This window comes from Penicillium macrosclerotiorum (assembly GCF_028827735.1).
Source record: "Penicillium macrosclerotiorum strain IBT 26536 chromosome Unknown utg000001l_segment0_segment0, whole genome shotgun sequence".
Lineage (NCBI taxonomy): Eukaryota > Fungi > Ascomycota > Eurotiomycetes > Eurotiales > Aspergillaceae > Penicillium > Penicillium macrosclerotiorum.
Window position 1 is genome coordinate 1,333,328 of NW_026643081.1, and position 27,990 is coordinate 1,361,317.

The 27,990-nt window shown below is 51.8% G+C and overlaps 9 protein-coding genes across 9 annotated transcripts; 6 read left to right on the forward strand and 3 right to left on the reverse strand.

Moving 5' to 3' along the window:
• Positions 1 to 1,442: 1,442 nt before the first annotated feature.
• N7462_000444 (uncharacterized protein) lies at positions 1,443 to 2,468 on the forward strand (the record flags this gene model as incomplete). The annotated part of the gene is made up of 1 exon (XM_057072170.1): positions 1,443 to 2,468. One exon carries the CDS (start codon positions 1,443 to 1,445, stop codon positions 2,466 to 2,468), a length of 1,026 nt encoding a protein of 341 aa, XP_056938700.1.
• A 559-nt stretch (positions 2,469 to 3,027) lies between these two features.
• On the forward strand, positions 3,028 to 3,482 carry N7462_000445 (uncharacterized protein; the record flags this gene model as incomplete). The annotated part of the gene is made up of 2 exons (XM_057072171.1): positions 3,028 to 3,039; positions 3,108 to 3,482. The coding sequence occupies 2 exons, from the start codon at positions 3,028 to 3,030 to the stop codon at positions 3,480 to 3,482; spliced, it is 387 nt and encodes a 128-aa protein (XP_056938701.1).
• Positions 3,483 to 3,699: 217 nt separating this feature from the next.
• On the forward strand, positions 3,700 to 6,016 carry N7462_000446 (uncharacterized protein; the record flags this gene model as incomplete). The annotated part of the gene is made up of 3 exons (XM_057072172.1): positions 3,700 to 3,730; positions 3,817 to 5,826; positions 5,898 to 6,016. 3 exons carry the CDS (start codon positions 3,700 to 3,702, stop codon positions 6,014 to 6,016), a joined length of 2,160 nt encoding a protein of 719 aa, XP_056938702.1.
• Positions 6,017 to 6,901: 885 nt separating this feature from the next.
• N7462_000447 (triacylglycerol lipase family protein) lies at positions 6,902 to 8,966 on the reverse strand (the record flags this gene model as incomplete). Its single annotated transcript, XM_057072173.1, has 4 exons — positions 6,902 to 7,660; positions 7,729 to 8,518; positions 8,577 to 8,707; positions 8,883 to 8,966. The coding sequence occupies 4 exons, from the start codon at positions 8,964 to 8,966 to the stop codon at positions 6,902 to 6,904; spliced, it is 1,764 nt and encodes a 587-aa protein (XP_056938703.1).
• Positions 8,967 to 9,635: 669 nt separating this feature from the next.
• N7462_000448 (60S ribosomal uL6 domain-containing protein) lies at positions 9,636 to 11,822 on the reverse strand (the record flags this gene model as incomplete). The annotated part of the gene is made up of 5 exons (XM_057072174.1): positions 9,636 to 9,689; positions 9,785 to 10,266; positions 10,580 to 10,758; positions 11,069 to 11,384; positions 11,486 to 11,822. 5 exons carry the CDS (start codon positions 11,820 to 11,822, stop codon positions 9,636 to 9,638), a joined length of 1,368 nt encoding a protein of 455 aa, XP_056938704.1.
• Positions 11,823 to 12,935: 1,113 nt separating this feature from the next.
• On the reverse strand, positions 12,936 to 15,755 carry N7462_000449 (alpha/beta fold hydrolase; the record flags this gene model as incomplete). The annotated part of the gene is made up of 2 exons (XM_057072175.1): positions 12,936 to 13,888; positions 13,946 to 15,755. The coding sequence occupies 2 exons, from the start codon at positions 15,753 to 15,755 to the stop codon at positions 12,936 to 12,938; spliced, it is 2,763 nt and encodes a 920-aa protein (XP_056938705.1).
• A 1,843-nt stretch (positions 15,756 to 17,598) lies between these two features.
• Positions 17,599 to 21,615, forward strand: N7462_000450 (uncharacterized protein; the record flags this gene model as incomplete). Its single annotated transcript, XM_057072176.1, has 4 exons — positions 17,599 to 17,892; positions 17,985 to 19,602; positions 19,666 to 19,779; positions 19,844 to 21,615. 4 exons carry the CDS (start codon positions 17,599 to 17,601, stop codon positions 21,613 to 21,615), a joined length of 3,798 nt encoding a protein of 1,265 aa, XP_056938706.1.
• Positions 21,616 to 23,469: 1,854 nt separating this feature from the next.
• On the forward strand, positions 23,470 to 25,204 carry N7462_000451 (cytochrome P450; the record flags this gene model as incomplete). The annotated part of the gene is made up of 4 exons (XM_057072177.1): positions 23,470 to 23,553; positions 23,619 to 24,728; positions 24,795 to 24,967; positions 25,042 to 25,204. The coding sequence occupies 4 exons, from the start codon at positions 23,470 to 23,472 to the stop codon at positions 25,202 to 25,204; spliced, it is 1,530 nt and encodes a 509-aa protein (XP_056938707.1).
• A 495-nt stretch (positions 25,205 to 25,699) lies between these two features.
• On the forward strand, positions 25,700 to 27,480 carry N7462_000452 (RXT2 domain-containing protein; the record flags this gene model as incomplete). Its single annotated transcript, XM_057072178.1, has 3 exons — positions 25,700 to 25,960; positions 26,064 to 26,217; positions 26,288 to 27,480. The coding sequence occupies 3 exons, from the start codon at positions 25,700 to 25,702 to the stop codon at positions 27,478 to 27,480; spliced, it is 1,608 nt and encodes a 535-aa protein (XP_056938708.1).
• Positions 27,481 to 27,990: the final 510 nt, after the last annotated feature.

Below are 27,990 nucleotides of genomic sequence, written 5' to 3' on the forward strand. Positions count from 1 at the left end.
GGCTATATAATGAATAGATTAAAGTCATCTTTGAAGAGCGAGTCGTCGGCCGTACCAAGTGCCAGCCTGTATATTACTGATAGCTACATGATCAATCTGCATCAAACTTTTCGTATATTAATTTCGTCACCTGGATTATTTCTGATGGCAGACACTTAATGGGTATGCTTGCATGAAGAGAGTAGATACGAAATACGGACTACCATGACGATCAGGTGAAAGACACGGCACAAAGTAATGTATACCTTGACTATTGCCTCATGTGTACCGAGTACCAGGAGGATAGTAAACGCCTTCCTTTGAAAGCTGTGCTTGAAATAGTATATCATATAGGTGCCCCGAGAAACCCAAGGGTGGAGATATGCCTAAAGTTGATGAACTTATCTGTTGCGAAGTGGGGAGCCTTGGTAGTCAGGCGCGAACGCCTACTACTACTCAACAACAAGAGGCACCTAACACTCGGTCTAGTTTTCAATAAGAACCGAGGCACAGCACAATATTGAGCTCTGTTATGTTGAGTCTAGCCTGAAGTAGCATATCTGATAGAATAAAGCAAGATATTGACGTCATATTCTCGTGCAGTCTAGATCATTTCAACCTCCCAGCTACTTCCAGATCCATAGATGACAATGGATGACAAAGAGAAACGAAGGATGTTGCTGCCTATAGCGGTTATCGAGGTACCAATCTCTCTCCGTACAAAGAACCAGCGGCCAACTTGGAATGTGCTCATGGTAGTTAGACGGAACAAAGCGCATTGAAGCTGAGTAATTGCAGCCTGTTTCAGATAATGATAACACCAGTTAGAGCTTGCCATTATTGCGAATCTATAGTTCGATTCTGGGTGCAACTCTTTGTCCAAATTTGGATAAAGAATTGCCCGCTGCAGATGGAGGACTCCTTCGGGTATAACAACGGCCTTGTTGCGGGCCGGTTCCAGTTCAGCTTCAAGATAGCCTATGAATGATTAACCCATAAGACAAGAATATTGAAAAGGTTGAAGAAATTTTAGAAATCTGCCCACAGTGAGCATACAGTCAAGTCTTAGCCTTCAAAAGAAAATACTTGGTTTTCTCTATCTGGCAGCTTTTATATCTTGCAAGGTCTGTCTCTCGCAGAGTTTCGTCCTTCGTAGTAACATCTTCATCCGCCTTATACTGATCATCGTGATATTATACTATACTGTCTTCACCGACACCAAGACTCTACACGCTACCTCTTCCCATACTTGTATGTATATCAACGGAAGCCCCTTTTCAGTGGATTGCTTTTGCATCTGCGATTCCAGCTACCGAGACTTGAATCCAGAAGACACACCGACTACTATATTGAGCAACATGTATAACGGCATATGTTGAGTGGCACGTATTGAACGAAATATGAAAAGTCGCTGTATCAACTTCTCGACAAACGTACCGACACCATATATCAATCTATCCACGATGGTTCAGCCTCTCTATAGCTCCACTCGGGGCTCCTCCCCTTGCGGGGGCGGCATTACATCTGAGCTCAAACAGGCTTCCCTGCATCCTTGGGGCATGATCGACTGGTACCTTTTCTTGTCCACGATTGAGAAGGATCAGGAATGGGAGTCACTCATTTTTGACAGCCAGATGTTGGAGATGTACGGGACCCGCTCGCAAAGCTTCCGGGTCCTGAGTCTCAGCAAGGACGACGACAACTACTATGATAACGAGCCCGCCTGGGAGCAGCCCATCATCGTCTTCTCCTCCCTGCCTTTACCCTGCTCACACAGCGACCAGGAATGCAGTCTCGTTCTGGCTTTTGATCTCACAAATGCATCGCTCCTCGCCTTCCTCTTTCCCTCCGCTCCCCAGACCCTGGACACCTTACGCAGTGTCTGGGATGAAGGTGAACTGGTCATCAACGTCCCCCTCGCCCGATTCCAGGCCGTACTTGACTACACAATGGCTGGCCACCCGCAGACGCTGTGGATCGGTGTCTTCAATTACTTCCGCGAGAGCACGCGTGAATTCCCTGCCGGTCTAGATCTTCTTCTGGTTATCCAGTTCGTGCAGTTTGTCAATGATTACACAGAATTTCTCGCCGCACTTGACATCAAACTACCCGCATGCCTGCGGTCGCATGAGCTGGGACTACGCGCTCTGCTATGCCGTGCCTCGCAAGAGGCCTGGATCGCCACGCGCGATGGGCTGAGTGCGTCGCAGTTTCTGGAGCGCAAAGTTGGCGAGCTTCTGGGTTCGGAGATGTTGCCGATCCAGGCACCGGCGCTATTCTGTCCCGGCGTCGGCCAGGAGGGGACCCAGACAACGGATGCGCTGGCGATGCGTCAGTGGGTTCGCGTTCTAGGCTCCGTGCTGGGACTCCCTGCCCAGGCTGTGCAGACACTGGAGGTCGTTGGATTAGCGACACTAAATACAGTGCTCGTGCTCACCATTGTTTGCAGCTTGTGGGCGCAGGGCCATGCGGAGCTCCCGCTACCTTAGGCGATTGACTACTGGCGAGTCATGAGTGTGCTCGGTATCCATGCCAAGCCAGCCAAGATGGAGGGCTTCGGAACCCTCGGCTCGTCTAGTGTGGATTTGTTTTTGTTTTATGTTTTTGTACTTCTGTTGTCCAGTCTACTCCTCATCTCGGTGTAGATCACTTTAAGACTTTTTATTTGATCTGATCCGACAGTGGGAGATGCGGCATATCTCTTTGCGATCCTGTATATAGTCCAAAGTCCGAACTATGAATCAGTCATCATCCGGAAAGTCCGTGGCCTGTAGTGTCGTAGTTCATATAGGGTACAAAATCCAATTGTAGTGAGTTGAGGAGACAACAGGCTAGGTTTGTTGGGTTCCTGCATCATTATTTGTCAGGCCTACGTTGATAGACAAGATGGTTCCTTCTAGGTGGATCCTCGATGAGTCTATTGGAAAAAGGGCCAGCACCGACCCATTGGTCTATCAATGGTCTCGCACACCCCCAATTCAATAATGGTGGGATGCACCTCCCGTTTCATGCAGGATACAGAATAGTGATGTGATATTACCCGGTATAATGCGCGCTCATGTATGTCCACGTTGTCCACGTCGCCATGCAGATCAGCCGATGCTCTCGGACTCGTATATTCCAATCAGGAATCCTCGCAAAAGCAACGAAGCAAGGCAACCTGCACGATTGGAGCTGTTTTCTGCACCGCCACTTCTCTCGTTCTCCCGACGGCTGGAGCTCTGCTTACAGACCAATCATCGGCCGCTGAAAACCGGATTCTGTGGCGCGACGTGGCGCATCCTGTGCGGAGTCGAAATCATAGTTGGGTGATTGGGCGGACTCACGCTCTCCCCGCCGGCGGCGGCTCTTGGCAGCGTCATGTTTCGCTGGACCAAGTCGCGGGTACCCAGCTATGCCCGCCCGGCGCGGCGGAGGATTCAGGTATTCGGTACAGGTTGCACCGATCTGCGCTCATCTCATCTCGCTTCCTCAGCCCTGCAGCCCTACAGTTGGCTGTTTGACCTCTGCCTAACGTCCAACTTTCTCCCTCCGCTCTTCATTCAGTCCACTCAAATCCCCTGAATTCGTCCAATTCGACCGGAGTTTCCTCCCTCTACAGCTCCCCCGTGCGACGAATTGTCCACGGCGCTCGCCATTGCTTCCCTCCCCACCCCCCTACTTCTTCGAATCTCGGCGCTGTCCGCGACCGTGTGAGAGCGCGCTCACTTCCTTTACACAATGGCGGAATCGACTGTTCCTCCGGTCAATGGTAGGTTAGAGAAGATTAGACCCTGCAGGATCGCGCCACAAATAACGCAGTCCGATGTTTGAAGCTGACTCGGCGAACATGTCCAGGGGTCATCCCAAATGGCGAGCCCGCCGCCCAGGTATCTCACAGTACCAACAATCGCTTCGAGCTCATCTCGGGTCCCTTGATCAATCTGAAGAACATGCACTATGAGCCCACCCCGGTCTGGCATGGCAGTGTGTTGATTGTCACCAAGCCCGGTCAGGAGCAGCCGCAGCTGCACTTGCGCCCGCTTGGCCCCATCGCATCCGACACACAAGCCCAATCGCAATCATCCCAGAATATCGAGGGTCTGAAACTCTACCAAGACCCCCAGAAGTCGTTTTGGCGCTTCGACCTGGCGGTGCCGGTCGATGTCTTTGAGGCGCGCTGGGAATATAATATCCCAGGTCTGTTCAACGAATCTGGCGAGCCGGTCCAGACGTCCTGGGACTTTGTCGTCCCGGCCGCCGATCAATCCATGCGCATGATGTTTCACTCCTGCAATGGGTTCTCCGTAGGCACCGACATGGATGCCTGGATTGGCCCGAACCTGTGGCACGATGTGCTGCGCGTCCACGGGGAGAAGCCCTTCCATGTCATGGTCGGTGGTGGTGACCAGATCTACAACGACGGGATTCGGGTGGACGGTCCCCTGAAATCCTGGACGGCTATCGGTAACCCACACAAGCGCCGCAACCACGACTTCAATAATAAGATGCGCGTGGAGTGCGATGAGTTCTACTATGCCAACTACGTTCGCTGGTACAACACTGAGCCCTTTCGTGCAGCCAATGGGCGCATTCCGCAGGTCAACATTTGGGATGACCACGATATTATCGATGGATTCGGCTCGTACACAGACCACTTCATGAAGTGTGCCGTTTTTCGTGGCATCGGTGGCGTCGCGTTCAAGTACTACTGCCTGTTTCAGCACCACATTGCTCCCCCCAAGTCCACCTTCACCACTGATGCGCCTCAGACCATGCACGCGGTCAACGGAACGTCTGGCGTTGATCCTCGTCAGACCGAGAACACCTACGTTCTTGAAAATCAGGTGCAGGATGACAGCTGGATTGTGGGCAAGCGCCCTGGCCCTTACGTGGAGGAGCGCAGTCGCAGTCTGTACATGCGTTTCGGCAAGCGCATTGCTTTCGTGGGCCTAGACGCTCGCACAGAGCGAACCAGGCACCAGGTGAACTATGAGGATACCTATAACTTGATTTTCTCGCGGCTACAAGAGGAGATCGAAGCTGCCGACGGCGATATCAAGCACCTGGTGGTCTTACTGGGCGTGCCCATCGCCTATCCACGTCTAGCCTGGCTTGAAAACATCCTGACTTCTCCAATCATCGCCCCCATCCGTCTGCTCAACAAGCGCTTTGGAGTTGCGGGCGGCCTGTTCAATGAGTTCGACGGCCAGGTCGATCTGCTGGACGATCTGGACGACCACTACACGGCACGGCAGCACAAGCGCGAGCGTAAGATGCTCGTCAACCGCCTGCAAGAGTTTGCGCGGGCACACTCAGTGCGCGTGACCATCCTCGGCGGTGATGTCCATCTCGCCGCCGTCGGCCGGTTCTACTCGAACCCGAAGCTCAACCTGGCCGGAGAAAATGACCACCGCTTCATCGTGAACGTGATTAGCAGCGCCATCACCAACAAGCCTCCGCCCAAGGCCGTGGCCAACCTGCTGGCCCGTCGCAACAAGATCCACCACCTTGATCGTCACTGCGACGAGACGCTCATGTCGTTCTTCGACAAACAGCCAGGTGGGAATGAGAAGAGCGCCTCGTGGAACACGGTCACCATGCCGTCGCGTAACTTCGCCACGCTGACCGAAGTCGTTGCGCCCGCAACGAACGGCAATGCCCCCACCGTGAGTGCCAAACTCGATCACCTGCCTAAAGACGGCCATTCCCCGCTGCACAAGGGCGAAGTCGACGTCGGGACGGTTCATCCTGCAGCGGATGGCTTCAGCACCAATAGCGGCATGTACGGTGGTCTAGACGTGGCCATCCGCGTCGAGATCGACCCGCAAGACCGACAGGGAACCACGGAGGGCTATGGATTTAGCAGTAAGTGTTTTGCTCTCATTCTCCCTCCTATCATCTCTTTGATCTTCACGCTAACTAATGCCACCATCTAGTCCCCCCTCTTGTGGCCACAGAAGGTCCACCGGCCTCGTCGCGACTCAGCCTGCGCTCGCGCGTATCGCGTCAAAACTCGCGCTCTGAGACCGCGGGACGCCCATCGACTGCCCACTAATCGTAATGTCTTCTCCTGTCTTGTACACCGGTACCTAATGTTTTCTGTTTTGCCTTCTTAATTTCTTTGTGTCCCGTCCCATATTCTCTACATTTGCACCCGATCTTCCCCTCTTATATTCTTACGATCTTATTTTACCTCTTTGTTTGATACCTCTTGATGACATGCTTCCATTGAGGGGCTCAACTTCATGTGCTCCCAGATTCTGTTGCGGAACGAAGTGAAGATCTCAGCTCAACTTAATCCAGGCCCCGTCAATGTAATTGCTCTTTGGAATCAGCCTTTTTATTTACTCTAATAAGGTCATTTACCTTCTACTGTCTTTTATTCTTCTTCATTTTGACTCCCCTAGCTGAAATGAAGACACCTGTTTACTTTTGTTCCAGAAAGCCCGACCACCGTCCTGGGAAGTGTCCTGAGTAAAAAACTAAGTGGTAGATGTCGGGTCTTTAGGGCTGTGATCCACTGACCATGTGGGGGGGTGTGAGGGGACACCGGGGTCCAAAAACAGATCAGCTGTAATACGCGACAATTTTTCTTTCTCTGCATAAGAATAGAATGTCTAGGAAGAGATGTCTATACTCGTCCCAGTCCCAGTACATCTATAAGTATTATTTTGCGCATGCAAAGTGGGCTGCTCCAAACCTAGCGCGGCATTTAGAGCAACAATGCATTCAACCCGTTCTACAGTGGTTGGCCGCAACAAAAGAAATATATATAAATATAAATAGAAACCTGCGGATAAAATGAAATAATCTACCTCAGTGAAGAAGGTTTCTGTATTCTATATCATGAAGCTCTAGTGCTATAACAGGAAAAATGCCTTTGCGCTTCGTAGCATATATGAGTAAGTTTCACACCCACACCCACACCCCCTCCCGACCACTAAAGATAAGTCTCCTGTGTATGCCTTCCTTCCCCATCAGCTAGGATTCCGTTCTCCATGTCATTCTCACTGTTACCCCGCCGGCGATATACAGTTCCCTCGTGAGCAAAGTTTCGCGGCGTAGGGAGGGCTTGGTCGCTTGGTCGGCGACGACGCACAAGCTGGTACCCACGGTCCAGCTCAATTTCCACAGCCTCGCGGACTTTCAGAGCGCTGATAGCAGGCCAGACGCCACGCTCACCCTTGAGCGTCCACTCTGCAATGCGGGCGCGAGTAGGCTGTTGGAAGAGCTTGGGTAGGTCTTGGAATGTGAGGTCGGGAACGAGGGTGAGGTTGGGGCCTGGGATGGTTTCATCGATCAGGAGGCGACTCAAGGAGCCGGGGAGGAGGTTCATGTAATCTAATTGGCGGAGGCGGTGGCGGATCTCAACGAGCACTAAACGCATCACGGATCGGGAGAGGTTGTTCCAGCCTGTTTGGTGGCGGTCGAGGAGATTGAGCTCGGAGCGGAGGAATGGGATCAAGTAGGGCCGGGCCTGGGAGACGATGAAGTGGTTTACGTTGAAAAGTTCAGCGATGCGAGAGAGGGGAGATTCGCCGTCGTTGTAATTGATATGCCGCCAAGGTTGAAAGACGGCGTCCTGGGTGAGCGGCCAAGGGACGATTGAACCGGTCTCATCCTTGCAATAGATAGTGACGGGGGAAGAGATAGTAGACGAAGACGAGGCATTAGATGCTGCGGCAGCAGACCAGATCAACTAGTAATATAAAAAGGTTAGATAAATACTCTAGGAAGGAGGGCAAATCGGATGAGATTGAGACATACCACATTCGGTGCCGTCAAGTAGTTGAGAAGATTAGGGGTACCAGTCTTGCCAGCAGTAGCAACGGTAATGTTTAAGATCCGTTTAGACCTGGCATAGGCCTCTTCGAAGGTCAAGTCACCCACATTGACACGGACACATTCTTCGAGGAGCTCCATGTCGAAAAAATGTCCCTTTTTGAAGAATCGTTTTAACCGCCTAAAAAATGTTTGGATCCAACTGTCGGGAGGAGTTCCTTCCGCGCCTTTCTGTCGGCGATCAAACGCAGAAAGATCAATAGTATCGCCATCCAGCAGTGCAAGAAGTTCACTTTCAGGATGTATACCCACAAGTGCAGCGATCATTGCGCCAGTAGCAGTACCGGTGATGATCCGCGGCAGCAGCCCTTGAAGGTGCAGAGCCTTGACGACGCCCAAATGACAGAGCCCGAAAGCCGACCCGCCCTGCAGCAGCAGGGTCGTGCGTCCAAATGCTTGTCGAGTATCGTGCAATAGCTCGAGTTTCGCCTGTGAGGTAAAGACCCCCTCGTGTCCGGAGTCTGGCTGCAACGAAGCAATATACTGGATTGATAACGCAACCTGCGTGATATAGTCATCGATCAAGAGTTTAGTGCCAGCGTAAGCATGAGTAAACAGCTTAGTGGAGGTAATATTGCCGAGGTTGCGGACCAGTCCAGACCGAAGCAGATTGACAAGTGTCAAAATATCCTCACTCTCACGGGCTCTCATTAAGGACTCCATCCGCCCAAGGATAAGCCGATAGTCATAGTGTCGACTGACAGGATTCTGCCGCCTAGGCAGATAATTAGTTGATGAACAGATCAAATAATCTCATTGCTAAGTTGCCATACCAAGTGTCTTTACTCAGGAGCTCGTCCAGCTCGAACGCAGCCTCCTCCCACTCCTGGTAGGACTGCGCCGTGGCGAGTGTTTGAAAGCGCCGATTCTTGGGCGACTTCGATTTCCACCATGACAGCAGCTTCTATGGAATTATGAGCCTAGTTTTAGTCTTCCTTTTGGTCTGGGATCCGGGTTTCGAGCTGGGATTCAGCAGAGATGGTGGGTTGGCGGGCAAATCCAGCCAGCAACCCCCCTTTCTCCGCCATTCCCCGCGTATACCCCAGCCCCAGCAGGAGTCAACAGGACAGCACACTCACCTGTTCCCAGAACTGCGTAACATCCAGCATCATACTGTAGATGGCGGACAGTACGTTCCACAGGCCGGACAGCCAGGACCCCATTTTTGCGCGGTCGAGGACGTCCAGGTCGCTCGGGGGGAAGCTGCTGGTGGAGCGGCGCTTTCACATGCTAAGGCGTCACGCGCGTGATAAGAAGCCGTTCCAAAGAGTAATCTATGGACTTGGTCTTTTTTTATCGGATCGCTCTTCTTTCGGGATTAGAAAGCGTCAAGTGAACGCGGCGTTGATGTGGGGTTTGTAGTTGGAAAAGAGGTGGCCGTCCTCCCGAGCATGAAGGTCGTGAGGTTAGAAGTTAGGATTCGGCAGGGGTCGCACTCAACGAAGAGCAGCATGCACATAATTCTATACCACCAATACATAGACTTGTATACTCGAGTATATCCTTGTCTACAGAACATATCATGAGAAGAGAAAAAAAAAGAAAAAGCCATGCCAGAATGGACGCGACAAGGTCTTTCTCTACAGAGCACAAGGCACATGCACTAGCAGGAGAGGCAGTGTGAATCGTGAACAAGCACGGCAATTGTATTGCGCACTGTTTTTACATGTCTCATACAAAGAAGCCATCAAGATAGGGAAAATGTGAATTTTTGCAAGGTCGTTTGTTTTTTTGTCATTCCGCTTTGCTTCCCTATATGCAAGTAGGCGAAATTAAAAAGAAGCTTCTCCCGGACACCCGATCCCAATTCAAGCGTTTCAAGCGTTAATTCTTTACTCGGCCTCAATGATGTTGCCCCGCTCCGACACGTACAGACCGTCCAAGAACTGTACCAGTAGAATTAGCATATGGGCCTCGTGAAGTCCCCGGCGGATGAATCCGATTCGGAAGAGAAGGAAAATTAGAGCTCGAGTAAACTCACCTTACGGATATCCTTGTTGCGGACACGGCAGATCTGCTGGATGTCGGCGGCGCTCTGGGAGACAGCCTCCAGGGAGTTTCCGGAGAGCTGGAGCTCATCCTTGACGTTGGGGGAGGTGATAACCTCAACGCCAGCCTGGGCAGTGAGACGGCGGACGTACTTCTCGCCGAGGAAGTTGCGGATCTCGATCTCGGCGCAGCCGGTCTCAGCGTTCTTCTCGATGTTCACGTTGATGGGAAAGTGAGCGTAGACGTAACGCATCTTGTACAGGAAGCCGCGGGTGACACCGATGATCAGGTTGTTGATGAGGGTGCGGACGGTGCGCAGGGTAGCGACACCCTTGCGGGCACCGTGGTGCAGCTCGATCGAGATGATGTTGGCCTCGGGGCGGCCGAAGGTGACGGCAATGTGGGAGAGGTCCTTGACGAGCTTGCCGCGGGGGCCCTCGACGGTCACAACCCGCGAACGAATGTGAACCTTCACTGTAGAGAGAAAAAGAGAACTAATCAGCCGATGTTCCTTATTAGGCACGATATGCCCCTTCTAGTCCAAAAGTGTGTGTGATCCAGAATAGATCAAAATCAAAAAAGCACAATCCTCCTCTTGTCGCTTGTGTGGTCACTTGTCGAAAGGAATAGCGGTCTTTTCATTGTCGAGTAGGAAGATACTGCTTCCCTGCTGGAATTCAGGTGAAGCACTTCCCCTGCCCGTGAAAGAGGTGCGACCGCAAATTCCACCACACTTTCCCACCATCCATGGCCTCTCTCGAAAATCAAGAAAAAGTCGCAAGCTCACCATTGTCCGGAATGGGCAGCCGTTCCTCGGAGTGAATGTACCGCATCTTGACTGCGTGGGTGGAATTGGCCGAGGGGGGTGAATTGTCGATGTCGGGAGGATCAAAATTCGGGTTGGAGTTGATGGTGGAGCGAAATTGCACGTCACGGGATTGTGCGTCGCTTAGGGCCCGTTCCGGTCTAGCGTAGGGTTGCTTATCGGGCGATCTTATCATCACGTGATGGTATGGATATTTCTACATTGGTGTTTGTGGCCTGACAAAATGGGCTGTCAATATATTTGATGCCTTGGTTGGTGCCTTGGTGGCTGTGTTTTAAGGTGAAGTAAAATGACAAAGTCTCTTTTCAAGTTCCATACAGCATAGACACTATGTACAGCCAGGCAATTTACGCGTAACTAAACAAAACCCGCTCGGCCCTTTTCTGGGACATGATGATAAAAATGAAAAAAAAAAATTACACTGCATCCAGGACAAAGCTCCAATCTCACAGATGTTCCAATTCTGGAGTCTTATGGCTGACATCCGAAATCCACTTGCCACCAAGTTGACGCAGCGTCGATGCCAGCTCGTCGCTCTGGTCCAGGGCAGCAATATCATCTCCGCCACCAATGCTCTTGCCATTGACAAGAACATTCGGTACCGTCCGTCTTCCAGTATTCTGCGCCAAGAGCTGCTGCAGTGCTGCTCCGAGCGGGTGCTGGTCCAGCTCAATGACATATGGTGCGGGCGAGATGGAGTAGTGGTCCAGCAGAATGGTCTTAGCTTTTTTACTGAAGGGACAATAGGACTTGGAGAAGACGATGACTAGAGAGAGACAGCAAGCGTTAGTCCCATAGATTCTCTGTAACTCCAGACGCGCAACACAAGAGGGAAGAAAAAGAAAAGAAAGGAAACACAACACATACCAGGTGCCTGCTTCAGAATAGTATTCAGCTCGTCCTTGGCATTCTCGTGCTCCGGATCTTCCTCTTTCTCTTCAGGCTGTTCCTTCGGAGCCTCTACCACACCCGAGTTCGACAATGAGTCCTGACTGCCCTTCTTCGGGACACTCATCCTAGTGCGCCCGGCGATGGGAATCTCCTCCATCTCGGCCTCTTTATCCTGCGCCGGCGGTATGGCCGGGTGTTCGATAGCGGCGCTGTCCCCCTGGACACTCGCGACATTTTTTGAACTGACCGCTCCGACAGGATCGTGGGCCTTCTCTGCCGCGAGCGCTTGTTTCGCCGCCTCCTTCACTCGCATCGCCTCGAGAGTCGATCGATAAAACTTCTGGTTCTGAATTTTGCTGGCCTCGCCCTGTGATACGTGTGGTATAGATTAAAATCATGCGGGGAGCAATAAATGGCAGGACGTAGGGCTGAACGCGGGCATGGCGGAGTGATCTCATACCGAATAATAGAAGCACATGCAGATGAGCGCGATAGCTGCGACCATGAGGAGCCGCATACGCCGTTGAGAAGGCATACTGGGCGGGGCTGGATCGTCAGCCGCTTTTCAAATGCGTTAGAGAATCGCAACGGTTCTTTCGATCGAGGATAATAATCGAGAGGCCGGCGACCATGAAAACGTCCCGACGCGACCCTCCAATTTGGTAACGCAATGTGACAGGTTGGCCGGGCGCCAAGAAATCCCCCGGGTAAGCTTCAACAAGGCTGCTTGGCGGGCATATGAACGCCGTGCAGTACAGATTCAGTGCAATTCGACACAACAACCCTGAATTGTGACCGTGTGAGGTGAGACACGTTCGACACAGGACTGGGCGGAACGGGTGTGGGGATTGCTTCCGAACTCCCAGGGGCCAAGGCCATCCCTGAGTGCGGGACTCAGTCTGAGCGTGATGCTTGGCAGGAGTCAAAGCAACGTCACGGGATATTGAGGATACGCACACACTGGCAATGAAGTATGATATGAACTATGGAAAATTCGTACGAAAAATAGATTCAAAGATGGAATGAGATCAAAGCTGGCATGGGTATTATGCTAAATAACAGGGTTTTGGTCGAGGCGCGACTCCACATGAATCCATAGACGGGCGTACATCGGCCACTATTAGGTTTATGTAATATGGGTATGTATGGTGGGTGTTAAGAGTGTAGGGAGTGTAGGGAGTGTAGAGAAAGTCACAGCGATGGGAGGAACTGCAGAACCAGCTGTAGCGGAGGGATCGGGGGGAAGACAATTAAGTAGAGGACGGCTATGAAGGCCGCATTTTGATGACGGGGCGACGGGGCATAATGCGTAGGGGTTCGGTAGGCAGAGTGGAAACTGAAGAAGATATTAAAAGGACCACAGAAGTCACTGCCGCAAGAAGCAGAAACAGCTGAATATGGACGAGGCGGGTTGGTTCAGGTTCGTTTAGGTATTAATGGCAAGACCAGGTCGAGAAGAGTGGTGAGCAGTAGCGCCTCTTCGCTTTCCCTGAACGATGGTCGTCCAGTCTTCCCATTCTTTCGCGATTTCGGTCAAGACACTGCCCATAACGCCGGCGGAGGCCATGAGACCGTGACCTTCGCCTTCGAGAATTCGCACTTCGCAGCGACGCATTGTCTTGCCCAACCATTGGACATTCTCCACGGGCACACGAGTATCCTTGCTGCCGTGGTGGATCACGACGGACCGGGTGATATCCACATAGCGGAAGCCAATAGTCTGACGGCGTTCTAGGCAAATCAAGAGATCAACAGCCGGATTGGCATTGGCCGTCGCGAGTTCCCAGATCCGGTGGGTGAGTCGAGTGTCATAGTCACGCTGTCTTTCACGCTCTTCTTCAGGAGACTTCGCACGAGACCCCAGGGTCGCATCGCTTTTCCGGGATCCAGCATGGGATATATTAGATAGTTTGGCACTAGAACCAAGTGGGGCGAGTCCATCAGGTTGCGCCTGTGCATCATTCGCAATACCCGAAGGGACATCTGGAATGGGAGGAACCAGGTCTTCCTTGGCTGTCTCTTTGGCTGTCTCCTTTGTGGGCTTCTTCTTGGATCGTCGTGGGGACTTTGGCAAGCTGGTGGTGATGCTAGCACTTGTGGCACTCATGAAGCTGGTATTGGCCACCTTCAGGATGGATGTGGGAAGAGCCCGCAGGATTCGTTGAGAGTACGGAACGGCATTTGTAGGGGCAGGGTCTTTCTGGGACCCGATGCTGGAGAGCTGAGAAGGGGGTATCCAGGGAGCAAGAAGATGGATGCGCCCACGAATATGCTGGGGAATTCGAAGGGCGGTCGCAAGAGCGTAGATTGCTCCGGCGGAATGAGCGAGGATGGAGAATTTAGTTACTCGGAGATAATTACAAACAATAGCGACGTCATCTAGCGTCTGTCAGCATCAAGGACAAGTTTGTGCGTGTAGAAAAGACTGAAACTTACCAGGCCAGCTGAGCGGAGTGCTTGGTTCATCCAGCTGGTGTGGTCCGCTCTCACCCACACCAGGACGGTCCAGAGTCACCAAGCGTAAGTTGAGGGTCCGAGCTAATTCATCATAGAACGCCATGAGATATCGAGTGAGACCCATACCAAGACAGCAAAGCACCACATGGCCCTTGGGATCACCGACTTCAGAAAATGCGATACTACGCCCAGTAGCGGGATGAACAACCCTTTGGGTGAGTTTCGGAGAGAAGATATAATCATCCACGGCCAGATCGATCGAATCTGCACTGGACGGTCTCTCAGTATTGAGTGAGGTACGACCAACTAAGCCAGGACCGGACGGCGTGCGGCGATGTGACTTAGTGGGGGTCACGGGCTCTAATGATCGTCTATATCGTGTTTTCTCATTCTCATGGTTTTCCGCATGCTTTGGTACTTGAGGGGAGAAGTTTGTAGGCTTGGATGCCAAAGGTGCACCCGGCTTCCCCGTACGGCTTTTTCCAGTCATCACAGATGGCGAAGGCGCACTCTCATTCAGAACCGAATGCTCGCTCTTGGACGAAGTTAGAGGGGTTCGCCCTAGGTCCACTTGACTTGAGCTGCGCGAGCCCTTTGACTTCATTGGCGTTGTCTTGGTGGACCTTCCAGGGCTGTCGTCGACTTCCAGCTCGGTCTTGATTCTCTGCTGCTGGTCTTTCAGCTCTTGAATTCTCCGTGTGACCTGCTCCGCGTCGTTACTCGAACCTGGCAATCCATTTTCCGAGGTAGATTCTTTGCTGGCCGTGGATGAATACCGGCTATGACGAGCAGATCGCCGCTTCTTCGAGGCTGAGGATTGGCTGTGTCGGTGACGCAGAGACGAATCACGGGTAGGGATAATCCTACCACTACCGATGCCGCCCGGGCTGTTGTGGTGATCGGGTGTGTTCTGAATTGAGGGCAGTTCTTTATTTGGCGGGGTGCTGGCCACCAAAACTTCGCTCGATTCCTCCTTCAGGCCATGAGGCGCCGTTTCTTCCGCGACGTCCGCCATGGAGTGCAAAGATCGGATACTAGCCCGGCTGCGAGGAGTATTTTGTCGCAGGCTGTCGCTATAGCTGGTTGTTCGTCGCAAGCGATCGGCCTGCGATTCCTTGTCGCCCGAGAACTCGCGCGAAGATTTCTTCAGGAGCCCGAAATGACCTTTTAGGCTCTTCGTTCGGCCGGCGGAGCTGTTGGACGCGATGCTGGGGGCTTTCGAGACACGGGGGGCCGGCTCAGTGCTGATCGTCCCGAACGCAGTATCTTCCGGGGCGGCCCTTACAGACGTATAGGAATCCCTCGACGCCGGGCGGGTGGATGAATCGGTCGTTTTGAAGGGTTTAAATTTCGGAGAGCGAGGGGACTTGGGTGACGGAGGCGCTCTGGCCATGCGAATGACAGGTGACGAGGCCGCATCATCTGGATGCAAAAACGGACTGTGCGGGGGCTCTTCGACCGCGGCGTAGGTGCCGTAACTCATGCCAAAGCCATGCTGCTTGGAAGGAGGAATGGTAAAACACGGTGCGGTGTGTGGAACCTCTGGCAGCCCAGGATCGGAGGAATCCTTGGAGTCGATTCGGGGCACGTTATCGAAATGCGAGTTCAGGGGCACGGAGATCGTGGACAGCGATGAGATCAACGAGGAGATGACTTCGGGGGACGTTGGATCGGCGGACGAGGAAGCTCCTTGGCCGCGCGAGGGCAGCGACTTGCGACGGCGACGACGACTGAGCAAGGCCGACTCCGCTTGCTTGGGCGGCGCCGGCGGAGTTTCGTTCAGATGCATGGCGTTCAATAGTTCCAAGGAAAACTGATGGTACAACCCGGGAACGGGTGGCAGCCGAGTCCGAGTCCGATTGTTTTCCACCTCACCCAGGGTTATCAGGGTACTTGTTCTGGGGTCAACGAGATATGCAGGGTGGGAGCGCAAATGAAATGACAGCGCGCATGATCTGCTGCAGTCGCTGGATCACTGCAGTTGGTTTCTCTTTTTGGGGAGGGTGGGCGCGCCGCTCTGGCGGGTTTTGCGTTGGGCCTAGTGAACCCCCCTTACAGAGCGGGATCCGGAGGGTTGGTCGAGGAAAGCGAGAGATGACAAGGAAAATAGGAGAAAGGGAGTGGCAGGCGAGAAAGATGATCACGTTGAATTAAGGAGTGGCTGGAGAAGAAAAGAGAGCGACAAGAGTATTAGAGAGGGGAAGTCTTAGAGTCGAAGGGGGAGGGGGACCCTAAAGGATAAGAATCTCAGGTGAACGAACTAACAGCCGGAATCCTAGTAAATACTAAATACTGTAATCATGTCTACTGGCCTAAACCTTCTCCAAGCGGCTATGATTTTTTTTTCCGTTTGGCCCATCAGAATAAATTAGTTTAGCGTTTACGCCTTCAGCTCCACCGATGGATCCCAATTTCCCACTCGTTTGTGACCAGTGGCCCAAACAGGAAGCACCAACACCGATCCCCATCCCCTGTTCGTGTTGGGTTGGAGGAGATCGGAGAGTTTGGGGAAATGCAAAAAATCGGAAGACCCAAATGACCGAAGTCGAGCGAATGTGTGGGATTGATGGGTCTCTTCAGAGTTAATTGTCTAAAGGTAGCCGGACAGGGAGAGGAGAGGATACCCAGTATATACTCCGTCTATAGTTTTGCGCACAACGATGGAGCCGAGAGATTGTTCGAGAAATCCACGTGGGAGCTGTCGAAGCCAATCTCAACATTCTAGAAGACCCTTACCGGAGCAAAAATAGAGTACCCTGCCCGATCCTCGCGGTAGTCGACTCCATAATGCCTGTGCTGTTGGTCCTGCTCACACTACGAATAATGCAATGTCAATGCTGCTAATATTCCGGTCCAACTTGGGCCATGTCGATCGGCGGGTTACCCGCAATCTCGGAGATTGAATTATATCGTGCCGCATTCAAGCTGTTTGGGGGCTATCGAAACCTACTAGTCTAGGGCAACTATATCCGACCGATATCCCGACTCGGTCGAGGGAGTACCCTCGTAGAAACCACAGGTGGAGGCACCTATCTGTATGACGGGCTATATGTACCTACCAATTATCATGATTGACCGATATTTATATATGTAGCGCCTTCGATTGAGCCATGTGCTCGTTGGTTAGTGAAACCTTCCGCGTCCCACTACGGATATATCTCGACCACCACCTAAAATATATATATCCCGATTGCGTATCAGGGCCCCGACCAAGCAGAACATGGGGATACGTATAACTCGGTATAGAGACCTGCGAGGTCTTTTTCTTTCTTCTTGAGCCGAACAAAATCAAGCAGGGGAAAAGGGTTTCTGAGTTTGATAATATCAGGATTCTATCTATTGGCACCCACTGGAACCACCGCGGCATCTAAACAAACACGGGTCGTGTCGATGCTGACCGCCCGCCCGCGGCAATATCCCGACACCCTGGAGCTCCCAAGGATGATCCAGGATTATTCTGGATTATTCACCGTGCCAGCATTTCACCACACGGACTATCTGTGTTCTTCCTTTCAGTGTCGCACAAGATTTTGGGGCTGCCGTTGAATCGCCATCCATTGACCCGCCCTGGGGACAGTATCGCCTTTATAGACATGCGGTGACCAAGACCACGCATCCTACTCTTGTCCGCAATGGACGCCTACCCGCAAGACTACGTCAACCACAACCTCCCGCTGGTCCTACTTACGGGCCTCGAGGCAGATATTGAAGATGACACAGGGTCCGCTGTCGACTACCCTCTTCTGGAGGAGAGGGGCACTAAGATCTTCTCCGACTTCCCACCGTTGAGCGGGGCGATTGCGGAGGAGTTGCGGAGTACTCTTTTGGAGCAAGATGGCTCCCAGATGTCTTGGAGATCCTCTCTCAATTCCAGTGCAACTTCGTCATCACTACAGCTAGGGTATCGGGTCAAGAGCACGGGTCGGGTAAGCGCTTCTTGTCACCGCACTGCTGCAAGCAATTCGCCGAAGTCAGCGAGCCGTCTTGGTATGCAGGAAACATGCTAACTCTCATGTAGACTTATAGGCTCCCTCCGCGCAAAGCAGATCCCCCACAGAACTCCTCTCCAGCAAGTCCGACGACTACATCGGACGGGAGTCCCTCGGGGTCCAACGCACCATATGTCCTCCACTCGCCCATTTCCCCGTTGACTCCTGGCTCCCCGACCTTCCCAGATGGTCTCCTCACTCCAATGTGGGTGACGAAACACCAAGAGATCGTCCCGGCAGCAGTGATCAATTTCTTCCCCCTTTCCCTCGACCCGAACATGGACTCACTACGTGACAACCAACTGAAAATCGAGATCAATGGCCTGAAAAAGGAGTGGGCATCTTCTGGGTTCAAGACGCGCTTTTTGGTTGTGCTGATATCGGAGGAGGGGGATGGAGGCTATGCTGGCGAGATCGATGACCGTGTTGCCGGGATTCGGAGAGCAACAAATTCGGATCAGAAGTCTATTTTTGTTATTCCACCGGATGCGACATCCTCCGAACTACAGGACTTTGCGAGATCCTTGTTCTCTTTACTACAGCCTTCGGTGGTGGAGTACTATCGTGATCTGTCTAAACACGCTCGGCGAAAGCGGAATCGGAGCACCATCCCACCTCCAACGGCACCGCCAACGAGCGGTACTTCTCAGACGCTATCCCTTCAGGGGTGGAATGTACGCTATGAGTTCAAGCTTGGAATCCTCGCGGAATTCCGGCAAGAGATGGATGCTGCATGCCGAAACTATGAGAGTGCATATGAGACATTATTTGGACAAGAGGTCTTTGAGAACATTGCCGGTTGGGATCCTCGATTTAACGACGCCCGTCTGTTGGGGGACACTCTCGCGATTCGTATCATTCGTTGTCTGTTATGGACAGCTCAAACCACTACCGCAGTGCGGGTTTGGGTTGATCATCGGATCCGTACAAAAGATATTGTCAACCGGCGGGGCAAAGGCAGCAAGAATTATGGCTGGGAGGCCTGGGAGGCGCGCTGGTCTCTTGTTATGGCCCAGCTCATTCGTCGTGCAGAGATATTTTTGCCATCCCTGGACGCTTCTGGTGACCAAGGGATGATGGCCTTTTCTCTTTTCAATCCTCCTGAGAAATCGATCCCCGCAGGCGAACGAGTCACTCCCTGGGAGCAACTTCACCACGAGGGCTATTGGCTGTATCGAGCAGCCACACATACAATCCTCCGGCGGAATCTTGCTCAGCAGATTCCAAAAGAGGATCGCATTCCCCCGGAACAATCGCCTGCCTCCCAAATTGCCAATAAATCATATCTATATGACACATATCTCGCGCCTGAAACACATATTGAAGCCTCACAGCCAGATCAGACAGGTTTTGACCACTCCGGCCTGATACTGAGCTCATTGAACGCTGCTCTCGAGGAATTTTCTAAACGACATCAAACGCGACAAGTAGAGAGGCTCAGCCTCGAGATCGCGGAAGAGTATATGCGTGTGGGCTCCTGGACCGAGGCATATGGTATTCTCGAGCCACTATGGTCGACCATCAGTTGGCGCCGTGCTGGCTGGTGGCAATTGATGGAGAACTTTGGGTGGGCTCTAAGAGAGTGTGCCCTGAGAACCAAGAACGCCGAGACCCTATTGCGGGTGGATTGGGAACTTTTCAACAAGGGTGAGCTATCTTGTATCTACTATATTATAGCTCGGTCATATATTCTAACTTTCCCATCGCTAGTCTTCCCACCGCGATCTACATGGCACTATGACGTTCACAAAAGCCTCGAGGATCTTCCTGCAGAGGCACCCAAGCCCTCGGTCGTGCTTCGAGCTGAGGATGTTATGATGAGCTGTAAGTTTTAATGTGCTTTGGACAACTGTGTTGACTTTTCAAAGCTGATCTCGATATGTCTCAGTGACCTCATCTATTGTTTTTGAGAAATCTGAAGGGAACGTGGGGGAACCTCTCAAGGCCCAGCTAACCATTTCATCGCATGCCCAACCCAACTCGGCACCGATCAGGCTCTCGGAAGTGAAGCTAGTATTTGAAGGCTGCCTCCGCCCTGTGAAACTCCAATCCGACCAGGACCAGAATGCGGATACGACAACGCCTTGTTGTCTTTCGTCAATATCACTCCGTGAGCCTAGCTCTGTTGGTGATTCATCCATACAGTCTCCAACGGGCGGCTTGGCTACCTTGGTTGGAGTTGCCGATCTGTCGATTGGACCATCTCAGACGAAGATCTACAATCTGATATGTACGCCCCGCGAAGCGGGCGAGGCACAACTTGCTTCCATAACCATGCTGGTTGAAGAGGAAAAGTTTGATCTCACTTATGTGATCACCGCTCATGGCCTGCAAGACTCCTACTGGTGGCAGAAAACCCCCAAGGGACCTTCGCGACGAAGAGTCGGCAAGGATCGTGAGACGGGCCGATGCAAGATTATGCCAAAGCCCCCCAAGATCCGAATCTCAACCCCTAATTTGATAGAGACCTGCTACGTCAATGAGCGTGTGGCCTTGAAGATCAAGATCCACAACGAGGAAGACGAGGCTGCTGATGTGTCCGCGGAAATTAGACTTTTCGGTAGCCCCGAGTCTACAACGACTTTGCAGTGGCTAGATGGCCATGGCGATGAAGACCCTTTAGAATCCGGAACCAGTTCTCCGACGGAAGGCCCCTCTCATTTCCTCAAACGGACTGTAGGAGTCATGGACAGTGCATCTGAAAAGGAGCTCACTGTTGTGCTGGCGGAGACACAGGACGCCGCGAAGTACACTCTGGAAGTTTCCACCGTTTATCACCTTGTCTCGGATGTACAGACTCCAATCAGCAAGACCATTACGGTGAATCTTTCTTTCATCCGGCCATTCGAAGCTAACTACGACTTTATGCCTCGCATCCATCCCTTGCCCTGGCCGAACTTCTTCTCAGTCAGTGATGATTTGATCAGTGAAGATCACTCAGCCAAGCCGGGTGGTCTATTTCAGAGGTGGTGTCTCAACTCTAAAGTCGTGTCGTTTGCTCTAGAGCCTCTTGTGATCGATAGGATGGCCTTGAAGCTTCTTAGTGTGAGCGACGGCACGACATGCAACCTTGAACCTGAATACCTCGTCAGCCCAGACACACCACACATCGGCCCCGAAGAACTTCGCGAATCCAACTTTGTCCTCGACATTCAAAAGCTGATCCTGGGTGACCGCCGCCCCACAGCTCTTAATCTAGCATTAGAAATCAGTTGGCACCGGCTTCCCTCTGGAAGCACAAGCTCCACTCATGCTGAAACTGACATCACCACGACTATCCTGGAGATCCCCCGTTTTGTCGTTCCGATGGGCGAGCCGCGCGTCCTCGCTTCCGCATCGGCATCCACTGCCCTATCGGGCTTGATCCACCTGGAATACACGCTGGAGAACCCATCAACCCATTTCCTGACCTTCAACCTGATGATGGAAGCCAGCGAGCATTTCGCCTTCAGCGGACCCAAGACCACCGTCGTTCAGCTTGTGCCCTTGAGCCGGCACGTCGTGCGATACAATATCCTGGCTGCTAAACGCGGGCTCTGGATCCAGCCGCAACTGGTTGTGGTTGATACATACTTCAACAAGACCCTCCGCGTCCTTCCTACCGGCGAGATGCGCGCAGATAAGAAGGGCATTCTGGTGTGGGTGGATGCAGACGATTAAGCATAGCCAGTAGGCGTATACCCTGTCTTCTCCCCGCCCCCAATTCTGGCGAATTTCATGAGCAATGTAATTAGTTATTGAGTAGCTAGCATCTGGCCAATCCAGACATCACGTGTACTTTTCTGGTATTGCTTTGACTCGAAAACTATGATGGTAAGGAAGTTGGACCCCTTCAGGTTGAATTATGTGCGCCCATATGTGCGTTGGCCTGACAGAACTGGCCGTCCATGGCGCGTCCGTATACGTAACGGTCCTGTCCCTTCTTGACATTTTCCGTTTATCCACAGCGGTCCTACTCCCTATCCCAATACCACTCACGCAATTTGACGATATGAGATATGGGAAACCCGTATCAAATATTCCTATGATAGCGTTTCTCTTCCCGGGCGGAACAATTCTAGTTAAGAATTTTCAATTCTACTTCCATTTATGAGACATATGCACAGGAGACTCGTCCTGCAACATGTGCTATTCCTGTCAAATATAAACACCATTCATGAGTCAAGAAACCAAGGTGCAAATCAGGCCTTGCGTCCGACATTTTTGTATGTTTTCGAGTGTTTTCGTCTACCCTGAGGCATTCATATCGACCGGGAATGGCCGACTTTCTTGGAAGAGAGGGGCAAGGATGTAATAGGGACTGGGCCTACCCAGAAAAATACCCTGAACACTGATTGGTGGTTATAATATTGCTGACGATCCCGTCAGATATAGTCTCTATCTGCTAGATGGTTACAATGAGCCTTTCACCGTCTTTGAAAATTCAGCACCTGTTTCTTCATCCGGAAGAACCTTTCAGTGTTGTGGGTGTGGTCGATTTGGTGATCCGATCGGCCATTTTGTGCCTTGCTAGATTCAGCTGCGAGCTTCCCTGGTTCAGTATCTACCCAGATATCACCGTATCACCATATTTCCAAGCTGCTATGCACTAATGATAATCTCTATTGAATGCTGAAAACCCAGCTTATGATCACTGTTCCTGTGTCTCCATATTGCCGTTCGGAAAATAACAGCCATGCTTCCCATAAGGATGAGAATCATATAACCATGACCACTGGCAAGCAACTCGATTTGACTGTGTGCTTGGCAATTAAAAAGGAGCACGCAAACTTGGAAGGGACATGTGAAAATGGTAATCCAGGATTTACTCCCTTGAGCATAAAGCACAAAAAATTATCCCGATGCATAAAATGATCAGGTGCCGAGTCTCCCTTGCGGGTTTCACAGCTTCATCATAAGCACTGTAATGTGCTTTTTACCGCGCATAACTGGGCAATTACTGGGCCTCAAGGCTACATACAGGTGTGGGGCTGCCAGCGGCCTTAGCTCGGAGGACCAGCCTGGGGAGTAACTAAATTGCGACGTTGCCAAGTCAGCCTATCACGCGAGTGTTTGCTCTGGCAAGCCCTTCCCGAGTCCTGCAGATGCTTATACGGAAGGTTATTGAGGCGCCCGTGCTGTGATCTTCTCCTAGGCTACAGCCTGCGGGTTGGTCGAGGCGTGGCGAAGCCACTCAGGGAGTGGACCATGCAAGCCTGGACTTGGACTTGAAACACGACTGGGCCTGGTACTGGGCCTGGTGGATTGTCAGTTCATACGGACTCATGCCGCACAACATGCGGGGTCTCGCCTATACCCGTATAGGACAGACGGGACAGGTGAATTGCAGGGAAGATGAGGCATTATGTACGATGTCGTAGTGACATGAAAACGCCGGCTCAGATGAAGAGGGGGTATGATCGGCAAATTTACCCGACCTTGATGATTTAAAAGGTCTAAACTGAGTGAAGAAAGGAGGCGAGATCAAGACACTCGAAATCTTTCTCTGCTCTTAGGCTCTTGATTGTGGGCAGCATGGCAGTCATTCCTAGCCTTTCGCTCGAAGCAGGCGCGCCGCCACGCATTGCTCTGGCTTTGACAGGCCTGGGCCTGGTGCTGGTGCGTCTGAAAATAACTGAAATGTGTTGCTAAGACTTCTGACCGACCTGATTCATCTGATATAGATCTTGGCATACTTTGTGGTCACAGTTGTATACAATGTCCTGTTTCACCCGTTGTCGAAATATCCTGGCCCGAAGTCGATGGCGGCCACACGTATACCCTATATTAGGATGATATTAGGTGGGCGTTTGCCACAACAGGTCAAAGCTTTGCACGAAAAGTATGGCGGAGTAGTTCGTATTGCTCCCGATGAGCTCTCATTCATCGACGGGGACGCATGGAAGGTGATCTATGGTACACGTCCGGGCCATGGGCAAAAGGATAAGGATTATCGATTCTATCCACCAACGGCTGGAGGCGCCCCGAGCATCATCAATTCCAATAACGTGGATCATTCTCGTTTTCGCAGGCTCTTGTCGCACGCATTTTCGGATAGCTCGCTGCGTGGCCAGGAGCCTATCATCCGTGGCTACGTGGACCTCCTGATGCAGCGCCTCTGGGAGAAAATCGAGGATGGCAAGCCCGTCGTAGATTTGGTGTCTTGGTACAATTTCACCACATTTGATGTCATTGGAGACTTGGCGTTTGGGGAGCCTTTCGACTGCCTCAAGAATTCCGAATATCACCAGTGGATCACCATACTCTTTAGCCACCTTCGCCTCGGAGCCTATGCAAATGTGTCTCGACGTTTCCCTGGTTCCAAATATCTTTTACCGCTCATAACACCTAAGCGTATCATGAACCAGAGAAATGCGCATATGGACATGACCAAGGAGAAGGTCAAGGCCCGGCTCACCAAATCGAACGAAAGAGCGGACTTCTTTGGAAATATCTTGAAGTATAATAACACTGAGAAGGGATTCAGCTTCCCGGAAATGATCACAAATGGTAGCACGCTGATTATTGCCGGCTCTGAAACCACTGCAACCTTGCTGTCGGGAGTGACCTATCTCTTGTTGAGGAATCCTCGGGTGTTGGCAAAACTGCAGCACGAAATTAGGTCGACATTCCATAACGAGGATGAAATCACTTTGGAATCCTGCAACAAGCTGGAGTACTGCCTGGCCACTCTGACTGAGGCACTTCGATTGTATCCGCCAGTGAGTGTCGGCCTGCCTCGCATTGTAGATGCTCAAGGGGATATGATTGCTGGCAACTGGGTACCTGGAGGGGTAAGTACACAAACTATGTTTGGTATATATGAGAAATTTCTCAGTCTCACAAATACATCTTCTTAGACCATCGTTTCGGTCGGCCAGCTGGCAGCAAACCATTCACCCACCAATTTTGTCGATGCGGATCAATTTCTTCCAGAGAGACACTTGGCGGACCTGGATCCACGATTTGCTAATGACTCCAAAACTGCGATGCAGCCCTTCAGCTTTGGCCCACGGAATTGTATTGGTCGGAAGTATGTTTCTCTGCCCCCTTCACTCTTCCTCTTGTTCGTCAAATTGCTAACTCACCGTTTGTTGCTTGGCATAGCTTGGCGTATGTCGAGATGCGTAGCATTCTTGCCAGAATGATTTTCAATTTTGACATGGAGCTTGCAGAGCCTGAAAAGGAGTGGCTCGATCAGGACTGCTTTGTACTCTGGGACAAGCCGGCCTTGAATGTTAAGTTGTCAGCAAGGGACAAGCAACGGTAGTTTGATTTGAGCTATAATAGCAACCGACCTGGGCCATCTTTCGTAGGACAGAGTCGCATGAGCCTGAATGATAAGATTGATAAATAAATTGTTTGATTATCTCACTCAAACTGTGGTATTAGGCTAAGAAATTAAAAAAAATCCATTGCCTTTCCATCCATCCAAGATCGTGTCTATAGAATGCGTCCCAAAAGGGACGTCGTGAAGGGCTAATCACGTGCATTGCCCTTATCATAATCAGGCCCAAACCGGCTAGCGGCGATCGGCCGTCGCAGCTCTCTCCAAGAGCTTCGTCACATTGCCGCTCGTATTACTCTTTTGCCGTGGGCAATCCTGTTGATTCTCTGTGTTCCGATCACTCTGGCCATCCATCTTGGCACTGAGCACGTTGTAGCCTGAGAGGCCCCCCATTTCATCCTCTCCAGACCACCCCTCTCCCCTCAAGCGCTACCCGGACGTGTTTGAACCGACGACCCTCGTCGCAGACCAGAAGCCATGGCGACCCAAGCAGCGCTGATTGCTGACACAATTGTTGGCATGAAACGTGCACTACGCAGAGAACGCGATGGTGAGTCGAACTCGTTCGACACTGCTGGCCCAGGCTCTGTTGCTAACCTCGGTCTTCCTCGGACAGACTCCGGCCCCGACGACGCCATCATCCAACCAACAAACCGCGGCAACAAAATGAAAGCGAACGCGAAGTATGTTCGTGAGGGAGCACTGGGCTACATAAATGCCGAAGAATTCTACAAAGAGGTGCGTTCTGCCTTTTGCCGGGCTACATTCGGGAGATCGCCTCCGCTGCGACCTATTCAAAAGACTTGCTGGCTGACATGCGGTGTCATTTCTCCGAATTTAGAAGATCGAACATGCCGGCTATACCCGTCATATTTTACAGCGCAATCCGATACGATATGATTCCGAAGGCGATGAATTGGACGAGGAGGCTGAAGATTCTGAGGCCGATGCGGCCGCCGCTGAAGAGAACCCATTCTCAGGGATCGCATTAGAAAGTTTGTGACCATGGTTATTGCACCGAAACAACTAATTTCTGCGGGCTAACAAATTTCCTTTCTTTTCCAGCGCTCATGTGTCCGCTCAAGCACCCGTCCGAACTCCCCTCCCATCCTTCGCTGTCCCAACCTTATACCTCACAAGCCATGGAAGATATGACACAGGCAGTCGAGGAAAAGCTGCGCCAAGAACGAGCTCTCCTATGGCGAGCGAGGAATCTACACCGACAATTCCTCGGTGACGGCGGTTGGATGCCTTGTGGCACTGTGGAAACCCTCGACGACCGCTACATTTTTGAGCCTCGAACTGCCGATGACATCAAAAACGCCTCCTTAGCTCAGCAACGGATAAGCGAGTCTGGTACCCCTGTGATCAACGAATCCCTCAATTCCTCCATCAATGGATCCCAAGGGATGCTGCAAAAGGGCATTCTCGGGCAAGAAGGACAACAGGCCCCGAATGAAGTGGAGAATAATGTGGAGATGACTGACGCCCCAGAGGCCACCGCGCAACCAGCGGCTGCCAATGATGTCCCAGAACCTCTTCAGGGTGTGAAATCAGAAGAAACCGATGCTGCTGTCAAAGATCTGCCTCAGCATTCAGAAGAGTCTGCTGCAAGAGGTAACAATATCAGTCTTCCAGCCAGCCAGGATGGAACTTTGGGCCGCCGTGAAAAGCAGGAGGACATAGATATATCCAAGGACGGCGAGAAGGCCGATACGGACGAGGCTCTTGAGAACGAAACCGAACAAGATGAAGAGATGCAAGATGGTTCGTCCCCGGAGCCACCTCGCCGAATGACCACTCGCGCCCAAACCAATGCGGTCAACCTTCCAGAGGCTGGAAACCAATCCCCCACGTTCTCTACGGATAGTTCCAATACCCTTCTAGTTCCTCACCCGCTATTTCTCATTCCTGAAAATGTTCGCCCTGACGCGAACTTTGGTCTTCCCGCTACCGAGGCCGAGGAGACTCGTCGACTCTTGTGGTCCTATATCCAGAAACAGGAGGAGACCGTGCGCGGTTTTGAACATATGCTTGACTCTCTCCTGCGCGCCTGCCACATGAAGGCCGACGTACTCGAGTGGTGCAAGGCCGAGGGCCACGTTGGCGAGATGAGCGATGGCGAAGACTGGTACGACCGCGAGAAATGGGGTCTGGCCGAGGGCGAAGATCTCAAGAAGGGCACCGACGAAGACGATGTCGAGACTGTGGACGAGAGCCGCACGACGGCGAAGAGGGGCCGCGGACGACGGCAGTAAAAAGCCTGCTGGGCGACCCTGGCTTTACCGTTGCTTCTCCCTTTCCTTCACTCGCTCCCCGTATTTCATGTCTCTCTACGGTTTTTACTCATTTCTGTCATCTTATTCTGCCCTTTAATGCACTCATAGCGTGGTGTTGGTGGTATTCGGTCAATGTGTGGGGATAAATCTCTCTCCATCTACTTTCGCCCACGGCGCAACGCCCTGGACCATGCGCTGTCAAATATACCCTTCGGAGAACGGAAATAGTCAATTTCAATTTTTCTTTCTTTAATATTCTTTCCACATCCAGCCTTCGTCTTGTATTTTCTAGCCGAAAGGCAGCTCATCCAATATCCTTCATCCGTTAGAACTCAATGAACAACCTCAACTCTGGCGCGAACAATCTGATCTGTAGAGAATCATAGACTCATTTGACCTGCTTTTTTCAGGTTCTTTCTGTGCAAATGGTACCACTTTGAGCGGCGAGCTCTCTCGTACAAAGAGATTTCTATTTAAAATGTCTAAGCT